At 35.1% G+C, this 19,180-nt stretch overlaps 1 protein-coding gene across 2 annotated transcripts in view; it reads right to left on the bottom strand.

Moving 5' to 3' along the window:
* Positions 1 to 19,180, bottom strand: part of Ubr3 (Ubr3 ubiquitin ligase) — a 119,931-nt gene that overhangs the window by 89,306 nt on the left and 11,445 nt on the right. For both annotated transcript variants that reach the window (XM_071590862.1, XM_071590863.1), the window contains exons 6-10: positions 16,952 to 17,085; positions 12,659 to 12,887; positions 9,143 to 9,322; positions 8,675 to 8,901; positions 5,446 to 5,601 (exon numbers count right to left, since the gene is read on the bottom strand). In XM_071590862.1, the coding sequence (XP_071446963.1) occupies positions 5,446 to 5,601; positions 8,675 to 8,901; positions 9,143 to 9,322; positions 12,659 to 12,887; positions 16,952 to 17,085 (926 nt within the window). The remainder of the gene's footprint in view (positions 1 to 5,445; positions 5,602 to 8,674; positions 8,902 to 9,142; positions 9,323 to 12,658; positions 12,888 to 16,951; positions 17,086 to 19,180) is intronic.

The following is a 19,180-nucleotide window of genomic DNA, read 5'->3' as shown; positions in this document are numbered from 1 at the left end:
CAAAAATACTACAGTCAAGTTCAACTTATTGTTATTATGCATTCCACTATTCAAATAAAAAATATTAAAATGATGACACCTTTACCTGAGGTTTTCAATAATATACTAGAGGTTTCATAGATTTTTTATAAGTTTGGGTTGAGAATGAGAACTTCTTATAACGTATTGGCTAATACACTTATTTTACAAATGCACAATCAAACTACCAATATTGATTAAACTGTCCTTCCTCAGGTTTTGCGACAGGATAATTATTATCTGATAGCTTACCATTTAGGGTAGATTTTGTACATTTACAAATAGCCCGCACACTGGCCCAACACCACAATAAACCCTTCTTCAATTCTGCATACATGCTATCACTCTTAATTACATCCAACATGTCAATTGTTTAAATTCCCCTTCCTCATTTGCTCAACATTCTACTCTCAATCAAAGACTTCAAAATCACCTATGAAAATGTTCAAAACCTCATTCCCTGCATCCTTTGGATTTCTCTGAGCAATCTTCTCACCTCACTCACCATGCGAAGTACTTTATCATTTAAAATGGAAGATGTGGAGCTATTGGCTGTTAAAGTAATAATCTCAAAAGAAGATCCTAAGGCCAATAAAAATAATTAAGAAGAAACTCCTATACCGGTATTTCGGTCACACAGGTGACCATCAACGGGGAGAAAATCAAATAGGGCACTTGAACTAAGAAGAGGAATGTGCACAGGCACCGTCCAAAGTCAAGTGGGTGTTCAGGTCGGGGGGGTGAGGTATATATACCTGAAGGGGCAAGGGGGGAGGGGTTAAGTGATGGTCCGTAGGTGGGGGGGAGTTTGTTGAGGTCACGTGGGAAGGAGTGGGGGAAGAGTGGCGGATATTAGGAGGGGGCTGTCTGTTTCTGAAATGACTAACAAAATTAAAAAGTGAACTGTTGATGATGCCTGGTTCATTGTTCATAAGTTTATTCTTGTTTAAGTGTATGTGTAAGCTCTCACAGGCATCGAGTTTATAGTGTTGTATCGGTTTTAATAATGTTAAGTCGTTGGGAGTGATAGAGTGTTCCGTTTCAAAAATGTGTTTGGCGACCGCTGATCTATCGAAACGTCCGTTCTTAAAGTGTCCTATGTGTTCCTTGAATCTGATTTTGGGATTACGTTTGGTCTGTCCAATGTAGGAGAGTTGGCAGTGTGAGCAAGTAATTTCGTAAATACCTGATTTGTCTAACTGTGGTGTTATGTCTTTCGGGTTCCCTAAACACGTAAGAAGAGTGTTACGGTTCGCGTAAGTGACATTGGTACCAATTTGTTTAAAGACCTTATCAAGGCCTCGGGTTAATGTGGGGAAGAAAGGTAATGCGATAAATTTATTATTGTTGTCTTTCCGTTGTGGTAGAAGTGTAGTATGTTTATTGGCAAGTTTTCTTTTTTTGTTTCTAACTAATTTGTCTATAATTTGGGGTGTGTATCCGTTGTTAATGGCTATTTGTTTGATGTTTTCCAACTCTTTGAAATAGCGTTGTTTGTTGAGTGGTGTCGTCAGTAGTCTGTGTATGAGAAAATTAAAAGCTGCCATTTTTTGTTGAAAGGGGTGGTGTGAATCTGCTTTGATGTAGTTGTCGGTGTGGGTCTTTTTTCTAAAAATGTCAAACTCTAAGCCCTCATGGTTTTTAATTACTAGTATGTCCAAGAAAGGCAGTGAGTTATGTTGTTCGACTTCAAAGGTGAATTTTATGGAATTGTGTTTTTTGTTCAGCCGGTCCAAAAAGTCATTTATGTCACACTTGCTGGTGTCAAAAATGGCAAAAATGTCGTCTACGTATCTAAGCCAAATGTTGGGGAAATAGTCAAACGTGTGTTTACAGTCTTTTTCAAAGTAATGTAGGAAGATGTTAGCGACAAAGCAGGAAAGAGGATTTCCCATAGCTGTGCCTTGCGTTTGTTTGTAAAATTTTTGGTTGAATTGAAAGTATGTTATGTCCATGCAAGTTTTAGTAAGAGTAACGTATTCTTTAATTTCAATGGGTGATATGTCTTTTGTGTGTAGCCAATCTGCGATGTTTTCAAGGGCAATATCAATGGGTACGCTCGGGAAGAGTTGTTCCACGTCAAAAGAGACAAGAATCTCATGGGGCTGGATGCGTTGGTGTTTTATGGTGTCGATGAAATTTTTGCTATTCTTGACTCCGAAGGTTTCTTCCCGAGCGTACCCATGACCCCGTGACCGAAATACCGGTATAGGAGTTTCTTCTTAATTATTTTTATTGGCCTTAGGATCTTCTTTCTTGAGATTATTACTTTATCATTTGTTTCCTTCCCCCATACCCACATCTCAAAATCCTACAATCATCCACATCCAAAAGCCTTTATGCCTATCATCTTGCTTCAATGACCAAGTTTTCACACTGCACAAAACCAAACTCCACATTAAATGCCAATGTCGCTGTGAGCCATTTTGCTGAATTTTCCTAAATATACCAGTATAACTCTAGGGGACTCTTTACTCGATAGCTACAAATGTAAATAACAGTTGAATAGTTCTTATTTAATACTTTCTTCCCTACTTTTGTGCCTTATTGTTTAAGTTTCATTAACTTTCACCACATTATTATAAATAAGTTCTTTACAGACAGTTTTCTCTAATGTAGGATCTCTCTTTAAAATAGCCTCACAATTTTAATACAACATTAAGTGATTATACATCACACTCAAATGGCTAACTTCTCTGTCATCAATTCCTCCTCAATGGCTGTTATCTTGAATTCATATTTTTGGAATTGACTGTGGCTTTTTCTCCAAAATCCACATCTGGCCCTGAATTTTGTTAGCATCTCATCGATGTGCATTCTCCAAAAGAAAAATTTCCAAAGTAATTTTGAACAGTTAACTTCTATATTACAGATGTAAGCTATCTTAAGCCTTTGTTTCATTTTGGATTACCTTGTCATCAAAATGAAAGTTTTCTAAAATAAAATTAAAGTGTTTAGGAGACATTACCAACAAAGTACCTAGGGCAGGCAGGCTACAACTCACTTTTATACAATTTATCATTTTTCATTAAACCAGCCATATAATCAAAGGAAGGCAATAAGTTCACACTAATTATGGTAATTTACTATATCTCTCCTTTTGTATCTTTCTTTTCATACTCAATGTATATTTTTAGTATTTTATAAATGAATAGCCAGAAAATCATCAGTGAAGAGGTTTTTCACCACTTCTGCAGCATCTCAGCAGTTTTAAACATCCCTGAATAAAATACTTATGCTGAAGACTTGTTTAAATGCACTTATGCGATTGGGATACACTTTTCTACTTCCATCGGGCAGGACACCCTAAAAAAAACTTGGGGGGGTTGCTCGCTCTGTTCTATCATATTCTAAGTCCTAAAAGTGGGATATCAAGATTTTTATATGAAGTATACCCTGGCATTACACATTTGCAAAGGGGAAATGGTAAGAATTTTCAGGATGTCTAGTGAACCAGTATACCATATATGATTGATAGAAACATAATGAATGCAAGACCAAGAAATGAGAAATAATTATCGGTCTGGTTTTCAGTTACTTGCATTGCACATATATGAATTCATATGAAAAAGGTGTCACTTCTGGTGAACTGGTGTCTCTCAGATTGATATAAGCTACAATGAAATTCATTCTTCTTGCTGATAGAAAAATTGATAGTATAGGTGTGGCTTTAAAATAAATACAACTTAGCAGTCTACATGAACTGATGCAATTAATTTTGCCACATATTTGTAAATTTTAATTTTGGCAGAATTCTGGTGGATCCATTTGACACCAGTTGGACTAATATAAGAAAATATCAAATTCATTTATCTTTTGAGCGATAGGAACCTAGATTTTGGAAGCGTAATAAAAAGATCAAGTCGAATTTCAGCCTATTAGGTTTAGAAAAATTTGAGGAGTGTGATGGAAGTCCACAAATGTTGATAAAATAACTACCAAAAACGTTTACACAATGAGCAGGAAAAACAAAAAAATTAATAATATATCATGATTAAATGTTTTTTGAGTTCCATAAAATTTCATCAATGATTGAAAAAAATCAGAAATGAAGTGACACATCTAATCACCTGGTATCTGTCATACTCAGAAAACATTTTTAAAAACTTAAGCTAAAATATTGCTTTAAATTCATAAAATAAAAGTTAGGTACCAGACAGATACGTCATAGTATGGAGCTACAAAGAAAAAAAGGCTATTGCACAAGCTCATGCATCAAATTGATATAAAACATTGTTGACTGGCGATCAGGCGACCAGGAGATGAATATGCATTTAACGAAGGGTTAAAAATATGTAAGGAACAGGTTTTTCTCAGCTCTTGGAAATAACATTGAAAAAAAAAGGTATCGCCTAATTTCTCCTCTAATAAACAATTTGTTATCTCAGGACAATTTTATCAGTTTCAAATATCTTACAACTAACCCTGTTTGAATGCTCAGAACTGAATGGGTTAATACTTCTGATTGACAAATGAACCTCCACATAGCATAGAGTATACAGATGCACACGTAGGCGGAGACTACTGCTTAATTATGTACTTAGTAATATTCCAGGGAAATCTTGCAAGAAAGAAATTCCTGGGGCTCATATGAAGAGTTACCTGTGAGTGCTAGCCTAACTTTGCAGTCATGGAACAATTAGGAGGGTTAACCCTTCTTTGCCGTTATTTTCATGATAGCAATATTCATTAAGATATAGCCTGAAGATTTGACTCCACCATTCCCAAGTCAATATTTAAAAACTTTAAGTAACAAGTTTTCTCTGTCAAGCAGTGATTATAAAAAATGTCATTATTTCCCTCTGATAACCTAGTTCATTTGAAATTGTCACCCATTTGCCTTGATTAATTGATATTAAAATCCATGATAAGTTCTTGAGGAGGGGATGAAAGAAATAACATTGTGAAGTTGACAGATAGACAAGAGGAAAGGTTACAGAAAAACAAGGAGAGAAAGGGAAGGAAAGGAGAACGAAATATGGAGATGAACAAACACAATAAAACATAGAATTTGAAAAAGGATAAAGTTTTGAATAAACACAAAAGGAAATCAAGAAAACGAAGGCAATGAAGGTTTAACAATGTAGCAATCATATTCACGATAAGTAAATGCAATGAATGCCTGGGAGCAACTGAATTTTTGAGAGGTTCAACCCCACCTATTGCATCCGATTTGGTTCCTGAAAAGTCAAGTGCTAAGTTCTACACTGCCCACATTATGTTGGCTCTTCAGTCCCAAAGATATTTGAAGATGATAATAAAAATATATTTACCATATTATCACGTTAGGAAAAACAAAAAAATTGTGACTGACTTTCCAAGTGTACTTTTGAAGTCACTTCAATCGGAGATCTTGCCTTCCACACCGATATTCACCCAAAATGCTGTGATCAGTTGTAAAATTGATAATTTATGAATGGTACTCACCTGGACCCTCAATGGATGCATCATCATATGGTGGAGCGTGTCTATTCCTGGATGAACATCCTTCAGAGTAACACCTTGCTGTTTGATGGCCTGGCACATAAACACTGAGAAATACCGATGCAATGGAAGATGAAAAGACACTTGGAAGGAGTCACTCTGCCAATAAAAGAAATAAAACTGGAATTAATAATATTCCATGTACCACAACTACAAGCATTAACAAATGAAATCATACAAAAGACAAAACTGACGAAATTCAAATGGCATGAAATAGCAGGATCATTTTATTGAACACTCCCTTGTGTAACAATAAAATGCAAAATAAAGCAATTTTAATAATAACTTACCATAAAAGGCTTCATATACAAGGATTGCAGTAAACATTAAATTAACTAACATTAAGTAACAAACTAAAAGTAACAGTAAATTAAGCTAACTAGTCAAGCTAAGATTAAGCTAACCAGCATCAACTAAACACCATGCCAATTTCTACTAAACCAATTTCATTCACTCAATATTTTATTTCAAGCCATATTGACACTACAATACTTAATACTCAGAAAAGGCAATAATTTTTCCTTAGAGCTTCAATTTATTTGCTTAATTATTAATGATTAGATTATGACATATATGTTTGCTTCACAACTGTACCATGAAGTATACATTTTTAAGATTCTAGTTTGCAGCACTAATGATTCCATTACTCCAATGGTATTAAAATGAAAAAAGAAGTATGAATACTAGGTAATAGGTAAGGATTTGGTCAAACCCTATTTAATACATGTATTCCACATTAGATTCAAATACTTTTGTGACATAATCTACAACATACTCATAAAGCACCAGATCTTACTTAACATACTCATATCTAAAATCTATGCTGCACAAGTTGACATATGATGTTCCTTTACAACAATTATACATCTCAATTGATCGTTTGCATTAATTACACATTGATACTTATTAACTTAGAAATGAACCAGGCAAAATTCAAGTGGGCAAGAAAACTGAATGAAACAAACTGCAGTTTTCTATCTGGATTTAGTATTTCACAAACAGGTTGCAATGTTATGTCATGGGGTCTGTTCAAAAGGTTCCTGAACTTTTTGTACATAGCACCTCCAGTTGGTTGATTTTTAATCAGCTTGTGAGGCATTATGCCCACGGAAACTTCCTGAATAACCACCTTCATCCACTTAGTTGATACTTTGATCACAATGGTACTCAGATTGGTAGTTACACATTAACCCCTCGAAGTCAGCTATGATTACTTTCTCTTTAAAGCCCAAACCATTTTAGTACTTAAAAACCCTTTCGAATTGCCCAATCTCTATCCCTTTTTTGGTTGACTCTGTGACTAAAATGTAATTTTTTACATAAAGCTTACCTGTAGCGAACATGTTAATAGGATTGTCATGAACGCATTGGCCATAGTCAGCCTACTTCACTGCCACACTAATGTTTATGACCGTTTAGCTCTCAGAACAGTGTTTTTCTGGCTGAATGCTCCCCATTCTAGATTATTATTCAGCAATCTAGTCAACTACATGTCCAACTATGTTACAGTTATTCTACTGACCGGTTCATCAAATTATCGCCATTTCCCATCATTGAATCCATTCCATTAAATATTCAACCTGTGGCATCACTCTTCCATCTCTTGGTATTTCTCATCTCCCTTGCTGTTGACTACCATCTGATATGAAATTCTTACTCAGCATCTTCAATCAATCTCTCCGTACTATTTATTTTGTTGTTTCCTTTCCAAATTGTGTTCTCCTCGTTCAATACGTAACTTACTGTGGCACACCTTCCAAAATTCCACCTTTCAATTAACCAATGTTCCCCATTCCATCGAATACCACCAAATTTGATTCCTTCAGCATGATCTCCTAAGCCTCTTCCTCATCCACTGTTTTCAACTTCTTTCTTAGATGCCACCTACAAAGTAAGCCCCCTCTGCTTGCTTATGTGCTCTCCTACCATCTAATAATGTTCCTGCCATTTATTTTTGGATAATTCTCATTAGTGTTATTTCTTTTAAATTTTGTATTTATAATAATTAATTTAGCTAATGTAAAAAGCTCTGCAACATTTTTGGCTACTTGACTGAGGACTTCCAAGGGTGCTTTCAACAGTAGAAAAGAAGATGGAATAAGTGCACAGCAACGAATGGAGAGTACTTTGAATGGGACAAAATCGATGCGGACTAAATTTTGCAAAATAAAGTTTTTATGGCCTCAGTTCGCGTATTTATTCGACAGACCTCATAAATGGGAGTTTCCAAAAGACATATAAAATTGCATTTGAATTCAACTTGAACCATTATACAGTGATCAATCCGAAGCTTGGTTTGGTTGGTGATGGTAGAGTTCACCAACCAAACCAACCTTCTAGAGGGAATGGGGGCCAGTTCCTTTTCCTATTCCAGTAATGGTTTCCCAGTGAGCTCTGGTTCCCAAAAAATCACACAGCTTGGGTGAAGCTGCAGGTGCCCAGAGAGGCTTCCCCAGGAATCGAACCCGGGCTCACCAGTCAGTAGTCCAAAGCTCTACTCCTGGTCTACCCGGACCAACTCTCAATTGATAATATAAGAATTGGGGGGTTCAATCTGACTCTAAAAAAGAGGATCAGGTATTCATAATGCATCAAACTTTGTATTCAATCCATCCCCAACAATGAAATCAAAGTTTCAATTTTTTTCTCAAATTCTGTCCATGTATCTTTTCTGGTTTCTGGTCATTAATGCTCAGAGTCGTGTCACTTTTAAAAACAGAGGTGCCAAAACAGTTATGAGAAGGTTCTGCCTAACCAAACAGCTGAATAATTTATGGTCCAAAATATCATAGATATACAAATAAAAGGATTAAATTCATAGTGTATTTTCAAGGGTTAGAATCATGTTATCAGTTCAAGAAAAGCATCAAGAACAGTTTTACTTTTAATTCTGGAAAACACTCTTGCCATGGTTTTCATTTGCAATTCACTAAAGAATTATAAATGCATAAAAAATAATAAAGAGTTATGATCAAGAAGGTTAAGTGTTGACTTAGAACATATGGGCTTAAAGGTTCATGCTGAAGAATGTATGTAACATACCTGATTCATTTAACCAGGGGAACAAATTTTACACCAATTATTTAAAATACTGAATGCTTCACTAACTTAAAGCTAAAGAAAATCTGAGACAAACTATAGATGTTTAAGATCAATGACATAATGAACCTACCATTTCAGAATCTGCAAAGCTGACAGCTTCAAACCAGTCTTGCATTGCAGATAAACAGGATGTGAGCACACGACGAGTAAGTTCCACAGTTGAAGCATCATTCAAGTGAGAGACCATGGTCCACATTGGATATGCACTGGCTTCTAACTCAGCAGAGAATGCAGCATAATATGTGTTTGGCTCAAATTCTACATGGTGAGTCAATTCCCTTTGGTTTACATTCATCCCTGTAAAATTGAACACATTACTCAGTGAACTTCATCCATGCCTTAGTTTTCAAATTAATTAAGTTCAACATACGATGTTTTCCGTAACGCACGGCACTATTAAAGTAGGAATGATACAAGATAGTCTATTTCATAACTTAAGGCATAAATTACACTTCGTATCCCATTCAAGGAGGTACAACAAAACTCATCTTGATTACAGACTATTAAAAAGTTACATTGTTTGATTTATGAAACTTACCTTGAAACATGGATAGAAATGTAAACCACATTTCCAGCAAATTGTTGTCGGACATGAATTTCATTGCAACTGACTTGTGTGACAAAACATTATTCAAATCAGACACAAGTGGCCAGTAGCAGTGCTCCCTCATCACTTGTCTTCCACAATCAACTACATAGTGAAAATTTTTGTCAATATCTGTAAGGAAAAAAGAAAACACCTTTCTTGAATATAAAAACTATCTATTAGTGATTGTAACACACTCAAGAAAAATATCTGATATTAGATATGTCCTAAATGTCTCTAGAGCAAGGAAAATATAACTTATTTAGGAAAATGGATTGTTTAATCCTTTCATGGACAGATTAAGTATGAAACTTGTGTGGCTTTATGATGGCAGTCTAGTATGACTTTAGCAAAATGCAAGAAAATAATGCACAGAATTAATATACTATGATCCTATATAAAATAGTAGTAGTTTTTAGGGGAGGCGACCGACAGCTAAGGTCATTTGCGCCATAGGGGATGGACAGGAAAGGATGAAGGGTGGAGAGAAACCCGGCGTCGGCATTAGCCTACTCTTTACGAAAGGCGCCAAGGGGTCCGCAGCTTAACGTCCCATCCGACGGACGCCGTACTCACTCAAAGTGCCCTCCACAAAGCACCTCAAGTAGGGATCGAGATACCTCTGAAAAATATTCAACACCGCCGGGATTTGAACCCGCGCCCTCAGGGTGGGAAGCCAGTACGTTAGCCCCCGCACCATCTCGATCCCCCCTATATAAAATATATTATAATAATTCATACAATATTTTATTTATGAATTCCTTCATGGCTTATGAAATCTTATTAACAAAAGAATAACAAGCATTAATGGTTCATACATTGTAAATGGATCTCTATTATTTAGTTATACGCAACACAAATTCTACTTTATTCCAAGCATTTCCATATCAATTTTAACATGGCAGGAAACATTAATAAAATAATTTACCAACAAATGGATTACTGGATCATTTACATTAAGCAACATTGATTTTGTCATGAAATCGTACTGATAATACATTTATTTACTGGCAATCTAGCTTAGATGAGCCAGGACTATAAAAATATCATACCACTCCTTGTTTGACCAATGACATTAATGCTTGGCAACCCTTGTCTCCACTATTTTAACTACTTGACAAATTCCTCCCACTCAATATCACTTTCTCACATTATCTAAAAGTAAATATTTCACTGGCATTCTTAACACCCATTTGCAAAACATACTAGTACATAGCAAACAAAACTACTTCAATTAGAGCAGAAAAGCCACTAATGACACCCGAGGGAAACATGAAATAACTTTTGCAAGAATGCAAACATGTTTAACAAAATGAAAATTTATCAATTATGTCAGTGGCTTAATAGTCAAAATCTGGTATTTAAAATAATCATTTTGGTGGGTTACAGAATGGATTTACCATGAAGAATGAATTATATTGCAATTTATCATGATAAGCCTGAAACCATGAACATTATCACAATGATTAATGCTTACAGGGTGCAGTGCAAGAATCCGGACATATTAAACAATTTCCAAAACATTTTTCATAGCAAAAATGCCATAGTTTACAAAATTGTTGGTACTAAATTGTTTTTGTGATTTGATGGTTTCTGGCTCAACTTTGTGGAAGTTCATGTTCATTAAATGAAAAACACAATGTATTTTTTCACTGCTCTTAAGAACAGCAGAAAATACATAGCGTGCTTCATTTAATGTTTGTATGATCATAAACAACAAATGTATTTAATGTATCCCCCAATTCCTTGAATGACAGCCTCCATTCTCGGGCTGAAGCATTTGAAGCAGGCCCCTTTAAACACACCATGGTCCATATCAGCGAATTCCGTTTCACTAATGGCTCTCAATGATGCAACACTTGCATGTCTGGACTTGTTCATGACTCTTTCGACCACATTCAACACATACAAGTCCGGCAGATTGAAATCTGGGCTGTTGGTAGGCCAGAATTTATAGGACCAAAACATATCAACATTATCAGACAACCAATTTTGCACCAAATGACTAATACAGGCTGATCTCGCCAAGACAGAGGCGTATATCGGAGAATTCGACAAATTATATTTTTTGGAGGGGTTAAAAAAATGGCCGGAACGTTGGGAGAAGTGTATCTTTCTAAAAGGGGACTAGGTTGAAAAATAAAAAAAATGTTTTCCAAAAATGGTTTCTTCATTTCTAACATGGGTACTTATTGAACCGCCCTCGTACTTTATGACAACATCATATACCGTTCATCTTGGGTATCTAACCAAATAATTTCTTAACATTTCTGAAAAGTAAAGAATTAAATAATTTCTGTTGCTGAGCGACCAGCACATACACTTTCAATAATTGGAACTCATTGGTTATACTTCCCACTTTTTCTCAGCATTGCAACCATTTTGAGGTTGTAACTGTTCGGTGCATATGTCAAACATTGGGCACTAATCGCAAAGTCTACATGTGGTATAAAACAGCAGATATTTCAAATTGAATTTTGTGCAGCCACATATTTAAAAAAATTTAGTTCCAAAGAGCGTAACATCTGAATGAAAGGTAGCAACAAACAATGATTCTCATGGCAAGCCATGGTTTATAAGGTTTTTCAACCACATTGAAAGTTTTTGGAGTTGCCTAGGCCGGCAAGCACAGCTTGTCATTCGAGTACCAACATTGAGTATTTACCAATGTTGCAAAATAGGTCTTGTTCACTGAATGTTTCTTTACATTAGTGACTTACACAATACTGTAATACTTTTGGGGATCGAGATGGTGCGGGGGCTAACGTACTGGCTTCCCACCCAGAGGGCCTAGGTTCAAATCCTGGCGGTGTTGAATATTTTACAGAGATCTCAATCCCTACTTGAGGTGCTTTGTGGAGGGCACTTTGAGTGAGTATGCCGTCCCTCGGATGGGAAGTTAAGCTGTGGACCCCTTGGCGCCTTTCGTAAAGAGTAGGCTAATGCCGACGCCGGGTTTCTTCCCACCCTTCATCCTTTCATGTCCATCCCCTATGGTGCAAATGACCTCAGCTGTCGGTCGCCTCCCCTAAATACTACTACTACTGTAATACTTTCACATGCAAATTGTACAATTTGCATGTGAAGGGAGGAGGTGATTCAACTCATGTTGGCACCTGGTGACACAGTCTAAATATGGCCAAGCATTGGGTCAAATAACCAGTTAAGCCAACCTTGCCAATGAAATATGCATTTAGTGGAAGACTTTACTTTTATCACTTTGACTTTATTTTTATCACTGCAAAAGTTTGACACTTAAAAAATAACTGCGGAAAAATTCATCAAAATACAACTTTAAAATACATTGAAATGAAATGAAATAATTCTCTTTGTAATTCCACACACTTTCCTTAAAAAAAAATTGATTTTTTAAATAAAGTGTGTGGAATTACCAAGTGTATCATTTCATTTCATTATGCTATGCAAATTCCATAAAGTTACGCCTGAGATAAATTTTAAAATACATACCGTGAAGGGTGTTCTGAATGAGAATCTTGCCCACCATGTATTTCAATGAGATGACCATCACATGGAGAAGGTTGAGATTGTCAGCCATTTGTGAAGCTAGCACTTCATTCGAGAAAAGCTGGACAGTGACATGAACTACACGATTAGTTAGTGTATCTGGATCTGATGATCGCTCCAGAATCATTGAAATGCGGCTGTAGTGCAGCACAAATGCACGGGCAAGAGCCTCCTGCAAGAATTACAATAAACAAATGATACAAACATTAGTCTGTGACACAAGGAATCATGATAATGCAAAAAACTAAAGGGTGATTCTGACTAGATCAACAGAGAATCTAGGGATATAAACCATCTCCTTGTTGGCCTCGCACATACATAATGAAATATAAGACATTAATGCTATAAGCTACAGCAGAATGTTCATAACATTACTGTTTAATAATATTTTTCTTAATTTTATTAAAATAAAGCAAAATATGATGATATGGGCATTTGATCACATTGATGATGTATCATGGTACTTGCATCACCATTAAAAAGAAGGTTTTTGGGAAGAAATCAATATTCATTAATTTTAAAATTATCAATTAAACACCAAATTTTTTTTACTGACTAATTGCCAAGTGTGTCATAAAACATACATTGTTTGCCTTATTTAATTATTTTAAAAAAATCAACATGGTTATTTCTTAACTAATAATCATCACATTAACTTTAAATTAAGAAACACAACGAATTAAAAATCCACAACGAATCTACACGATTCAAGACATTTCCCCATGTGTGGTCAGAAATTAAAAAACAAATTAAGGAATAACATCTCTCGAGTTAACATGGAAAAGGCTATTGGGGTTGCCTGGTCAACTGCAACTTTCTCTACCACAGTCCTTATTCATATGCAGCTGTTGCATCACATACTAAACTACTCAACCATGGGGTATTTTTCGTACACATAACTCAAGAAGATGTCAAGAAAATTTATCTAATTACAGAATGCATGTCTTGGGGAGCCTTTCTCGCAATAACTGAAATTATTGAAAATGTAGCTGGGTGAAAAATAGCTAAACAGCAATTTTAGCATTCTGAATTGCATTGCAAGTGAAAATAAATAATCTTTCTATATATTTCAATTTGCCCTCAGATAAAGACATACATCCTTGGCTGAATTAATTCTGTTACAAGCTTTGTATGAATGGAAAGGAATACCATATCAGTTATTGAAAAAACAAAAATCACAACTTAATTCAACAGGAATTTTGCTTTCCTTGCTCTCTTCATGAAACTGTTGGCCTGGCGTCATCACTAAGCTTCACTCAGTTTGATACTGGGACTGACCACCATTCTAGAGTTTAATTGACTGACCTCCTATGAGGTTCAAAAAGTTTTGTTACACCTCTGAAGAGGAGAGCCAGCAAATCTGACCATCAGACCACCAGTTGACATACCCTCCTGGCCCCAGGACATTGACCACAGCTGAAATAGGCAATGCCACAATTTCAGAGCGTAAAAATCATTTGTTTTGACCGGTATTCGAATCCAGATCCCTCAATACCCATTCTAGTGCTTTAGCTTCTGAAATTGTTGCACTGAAACACATTAGCGGATGACTCCGTTAAAAGTTACTGTTGTGGCATCTCCCGCAGTTTCTTTTGAAATAGGCAAGGTTGCCATTAACTCCTCATTGCTACAACTGATGGTATGGTACAAATCTGTTGATATGAACTTCTTCAAAGTTGTGTATTGGCCCTTCCATTTTGGGTGGTCAAAAAATTGTCTCTCGTGAAAAAATCTTGCAATTTTCAGGAAGTCGCCGATAAAGTGCATGATTGATGAAATTTATCTCACTAAAATTGTTCTTACTGCATTTTTAAAAAACACTGTGGCATATTAAATACTAATATATGATAACTGCAGCATATCTAAATGCAACAGAACTCAAGAGTAAGGAAATAATCCATCAGCAAATTTCTATTTTGCCATCAGATGAGGCCAATACACAACATGCATCTATGGCTGAATTAATACCTACACATTCATCAAGGAAGGATTATTGGCCATGGACGGACATGAAATCGATTACGTGAAAATACACTTCCGCTGATAATGTAGCCCTAGACTGAACATCTACAAGAAAGCTGAGCACTGGTCAAAAGCTTAGGCATTTCAATTTTTGGATCAGGGTTCTGTGTTTAGTATCCTGTAATCATTCAAAAGGCATGGGTGGCAAATTGAGCATATCATTTGACGATGGCATAATAAGGTAGCAGTGCTAAAGAGACTCAATCATGAGGAATTCAGTACTTCTGCCATCATGTTAATGGAAAGGATTGAGTTCACAATTAGGACAAAACTGTGAGGTACCAATCAGATAAATCACTGAAAAAGTGTTTAACCCTCTTAGTGCGGCGGGCCGATATATCGGCTTTCGTATCCCTGGCGAAAAGTGCGGCGGGCCGATATATCGGCTCTTGCGTAGGCTCTTGTTTAAATCGCTGTAACTTATGGTTTTTTCTTTAATAATTTATGGTTTTTGTGCTATCGATAGGTTGAATTCCATAGAATTACGTAACTAATTTTTTATTAGCAATTTTAAATGCTTTTCAAAAAGTATAATTCTTACTATAATTTTTTCGTTCAGTTTTGTACATGTCGGGAAGCTCAGCCTAATTGTTTGCTCGTTTTTTTTTCTGAGTGGTCTTTCCACTATGAAAAGTCACTGAAAGGATACTAAACTGTTTTTATCTGTAATCTCTTGAATGTGTTGCGGTGTCGTGGTGTTGATATATAGCTGCTTATTCAGACTTTGTTGAGACGATGGAAATGAGAACACTGCTTTGTAATCATTTTGGTTTCTCTTGCCATCCATCCTATCTAATCAATTGCGCCCTGTGTAATAGATTACATTGTCAGCAGTTCTCTGTGAGTTAGAACTTGGTTTTTTTCTGCCATTAGATTGTAAGCACATTGCCGCAGACTCAAGGAAAGGGGAAAAGTCCCAATTTGACTCAGTGAGATCAGCCTTTTCAACAAAATCGAACTATGCAGAGCCTGACAAAAAAATTTGCAATTCACTGGTTTTTCTTTATTTATTTATAATATTTTCTGCATGTCTTTTTGATTCTTTATTATATTTAAATATCGTAGTTTAATTGAAAAATGTTTTTTAAAAAATATTAGTTTTGTGTCTAAAAATCGAAATAAAATTGCTAAAAAAATATTCTTCAAATTTATGATACTGTAGTAATTAAATTTATTTTTCAGATGATGTAAATGTATTACATCATTATTAACAACAATATTATATTTTAAAATAAAAAAACTGCAAATGGATATCTAAACAAATAACTTCATAATGTTTTTTTTTCTAAGGTGATACATTTTCTTAAATTACCCTTCGCACTTCTCACTAGTACCCCTGAAATCCCCGCCGCACTAAGAGGGTTAAGTGTCACAGATCCAAAAACAAAATTAAGAATCAAAATTTTAAATGTAAGAAGAGACCTTAGTCAAGCATTAAGATTAACACTATGCTAAACTTCATTGATTAATTGGAAACCTTCCATGGCTTGCCTGATATTTGGTCAATTACGAAATGTCCTCGAGATTCCTCTGAATCATGGGTTTGGCCACCATTCATTCACATCAAAACCTTTCTCCTTCAATAGTCAATCATTTTTTTTCTGCTAGCTAATTTCCAGTTCATTAACCACACCTGCTTATCTCTCACTGTTTCTTTTTTGCAGACTATGCATTTTAATCATTCATATAGATAGAATTTCACTAAATATATACTCTCAATTTTTGCAAGCCTCATGACCACTGCTGATGGCCAGAACTCATTTTCCATTAATTTTTATTCATAAAAATGTCATAGAAAGAAAATCAACACATATTCCAATCACTTAATGTGTTTGGTAAGATGCCTTTCCAATAATAAAGCATCATAGGTATAAAATCTGAAAGGACTACCTTCGTTCAGCTCTTAACCTTCTACCTGTACACGATGACTGGAGCCTATTGGGTGAAGTCAACACCACACACTTCAGCTGATTACATGAGTTTACCACAATTAGAAAGCCAATATAGAGTATAATGCACAAATTGAATGAGGAGGTACTTCGACATTTCAATGAGAAAAACTTGAAAGAGTTCAAATTAATTTCATATAATACCTTAAGTTAACCTTTCCAAACCATCAAAACCTTGCATAAAAAGATTGATTCATAAAAAAACATACTAAAATCATGTATAAATGTAGAAAAAAATAGTATTTGTATAACATGTATGAAATACCTTATATTCAGGGTCATGCAGCATGTTTAATAACAAACAAACTATTTTCTGAGGAAACTCAAATTTCACAGTCCAGAAAACCAACTCTTCAAGAAAGGTCCGATGAACCAATTGTCCTTGAAGTGACGGACAGTCTGAAACAGAAAAAAATACACAATTAACATTCTGCCAAAGATAAAATACATTTGTCATGGATGAATGGGTGTGCAAGTAAGAAAAGAGCAAATAGCCAAAATGCAGGCATACCTTTACTGTACAGATGAAGTACATTTTTTAATATCAAAGTACACCACACATCAAATGAAAATTGAGAGTGAGAGGTGACTAATCTGATGCATATAGTATATGGAATTAATAGGAGATACTAAAGAAAAAACAAATTACATAAATTATCTGAGTGTTTGCCAATGGAATCTAATATCATGTCTGTATACTTATGACATTATTTAAATGCCAGAACAAAATATAATAGTGAGCATTAGCATACTTGTTACTTAACTGCCAAAGGCCAGTAAAATGTTAAGTGGTAAATAAAAAAAAAATAAACACAAAAATGAAGTATCCAAACCAAACAATTCCTAGAAGTTACATACTTGTATTGTCATACTATTTAAATTCATTGACTGTTTACAATCGTAATAACAGTGGCAAAGACAAATATCCTATTTAAGTTTGCTAAATTAGAACAGCTTAGTGGAGTTATTCACATGTCTGGAGAAGGACAAAATATTCTTAAAAAAAATAAGCAAGGTAATGAGAAAGGCACACTTCCAGAGTAATTTATTTTTGCAAGACTTCTTTAAATTATTGTATGTCAATGTTTGGATTTTTTCAATTTTCATTACATAACTTACATCACTTCTTTTGATCATTTGAACATTTTTGTATGCATAACACGTGCATTATCGATGGGAAAATATGGTAATCAGATGTGATTCTTTTCTGCTACCTAACTACTGAGATAGCCAGTGGCAATAGCAAAGCAATCACAATGAAAACTGCCTCTAAAACCACCTCCAAAAGCAATCACCTCTTTAAATGGCCACTCTAGAACTAAACATTTTCCATTTAATCAATGTATACTCCCTCCCTTCAGACGCCAGTTGCTACAAGGCTTCTGGAAAACAATAACCAGCTGGTGATCAGCTTCATTTTACAACTTAAAAATGTGCTCACAAACCCAAAACCGCTTATTACAGGATCCTACTTACCTACTTAATAGTGAAGAAAGATTAAAATTGCAATGGTCTTTACCTATGAAATAATTCTCACTTAGGCTTAATGTGGCTAGCTGAAAAACCTTATTCTGTTGACAGTGGAACTGTAAGAATGATTGTAAACATAATAATACCTAGATTATTGAGCTAAATGGATGCATTCTTCATAATCCACTTTGCTCAATACTACAATTGCAGGTGAAATTTCTAAGGATTCCCAAATATGTTGTTTTTTTCAAAATTTCAGACTAGTCCTAGAAAACTGCCACACAAGTACATATAAAGCAATAATTCCATCTCTTGTTAATTCCAGTTTAAAATATACACAAGATTTGATGCACACAACCCAAGCATTTGCGATTTCTTTAAGTAAGAGTAGTCAAATGAGTAAAGGCACGAGAAAAGTTGCAGATCTTGAAGGGAAGTGATCCTAAAAAGTGAGAGAAATGTTTTGGCGATGATGTGGCAGAAGTTGAGAAATGCAGAAGAACATATTCAAACAACAATAAAAACAAGAATAATATTTTCAAGCATGAATGTGGGAGATAAGAACCAGAGAAAAATAGATTCTGAGAAACTGAATGTTTATTTATGAATGATTCAAACTGGTCCATGCTGTGAAAAATAGTCAGGGCATTAATAATTTGAGAAATATCACATTTACGTTGAATATACTACACGTAGATGAGGATAGTTTTCGTTGCCTCCAATGAGTGGATAAGTACTATTATAGACAATTGAAAAAGTTACATTTTTATGATTCAAAACCCCTCATATAGTATTTCTCTAGTGCTGATGAAGAGGAATAGACTAGGAGTAATACCATTTTTCCAAGCTACATTTGCTACCACCTGACAATAAATTAGCATTGAAAATTGCAATAATTTATGAACCATCACAGTGTTACACTTTGAGTGGCAATGCACAAGATGGTGAAAAATTAAGTTAGAAAAATCTTTGAACCATTCCAACTTCAAAAATACACATTTAAATCTATTGGGTGTGAAATAAC

This window comes from Hetaerina americana, unplaced genomic scaffold (assembly GCF_022747635.1).
Source record: "Hetaerina americana unplaced genomic scaffold, ioHetAmer1.1.p SCAF_4, whole genome shotgun sequence".
Classification (NCBI taxonomy): Eukaryota; Metazoa; Arthropoda; class Insecta; order Odonata; family Calopterygidae; genus Hetaerina; species Hetaerina americana.
The sequence above is the reverse complement of the archived record's forward strand: the minus strand, read 5'-3'. Positions and strand labels throughout refer to the sequence as shown.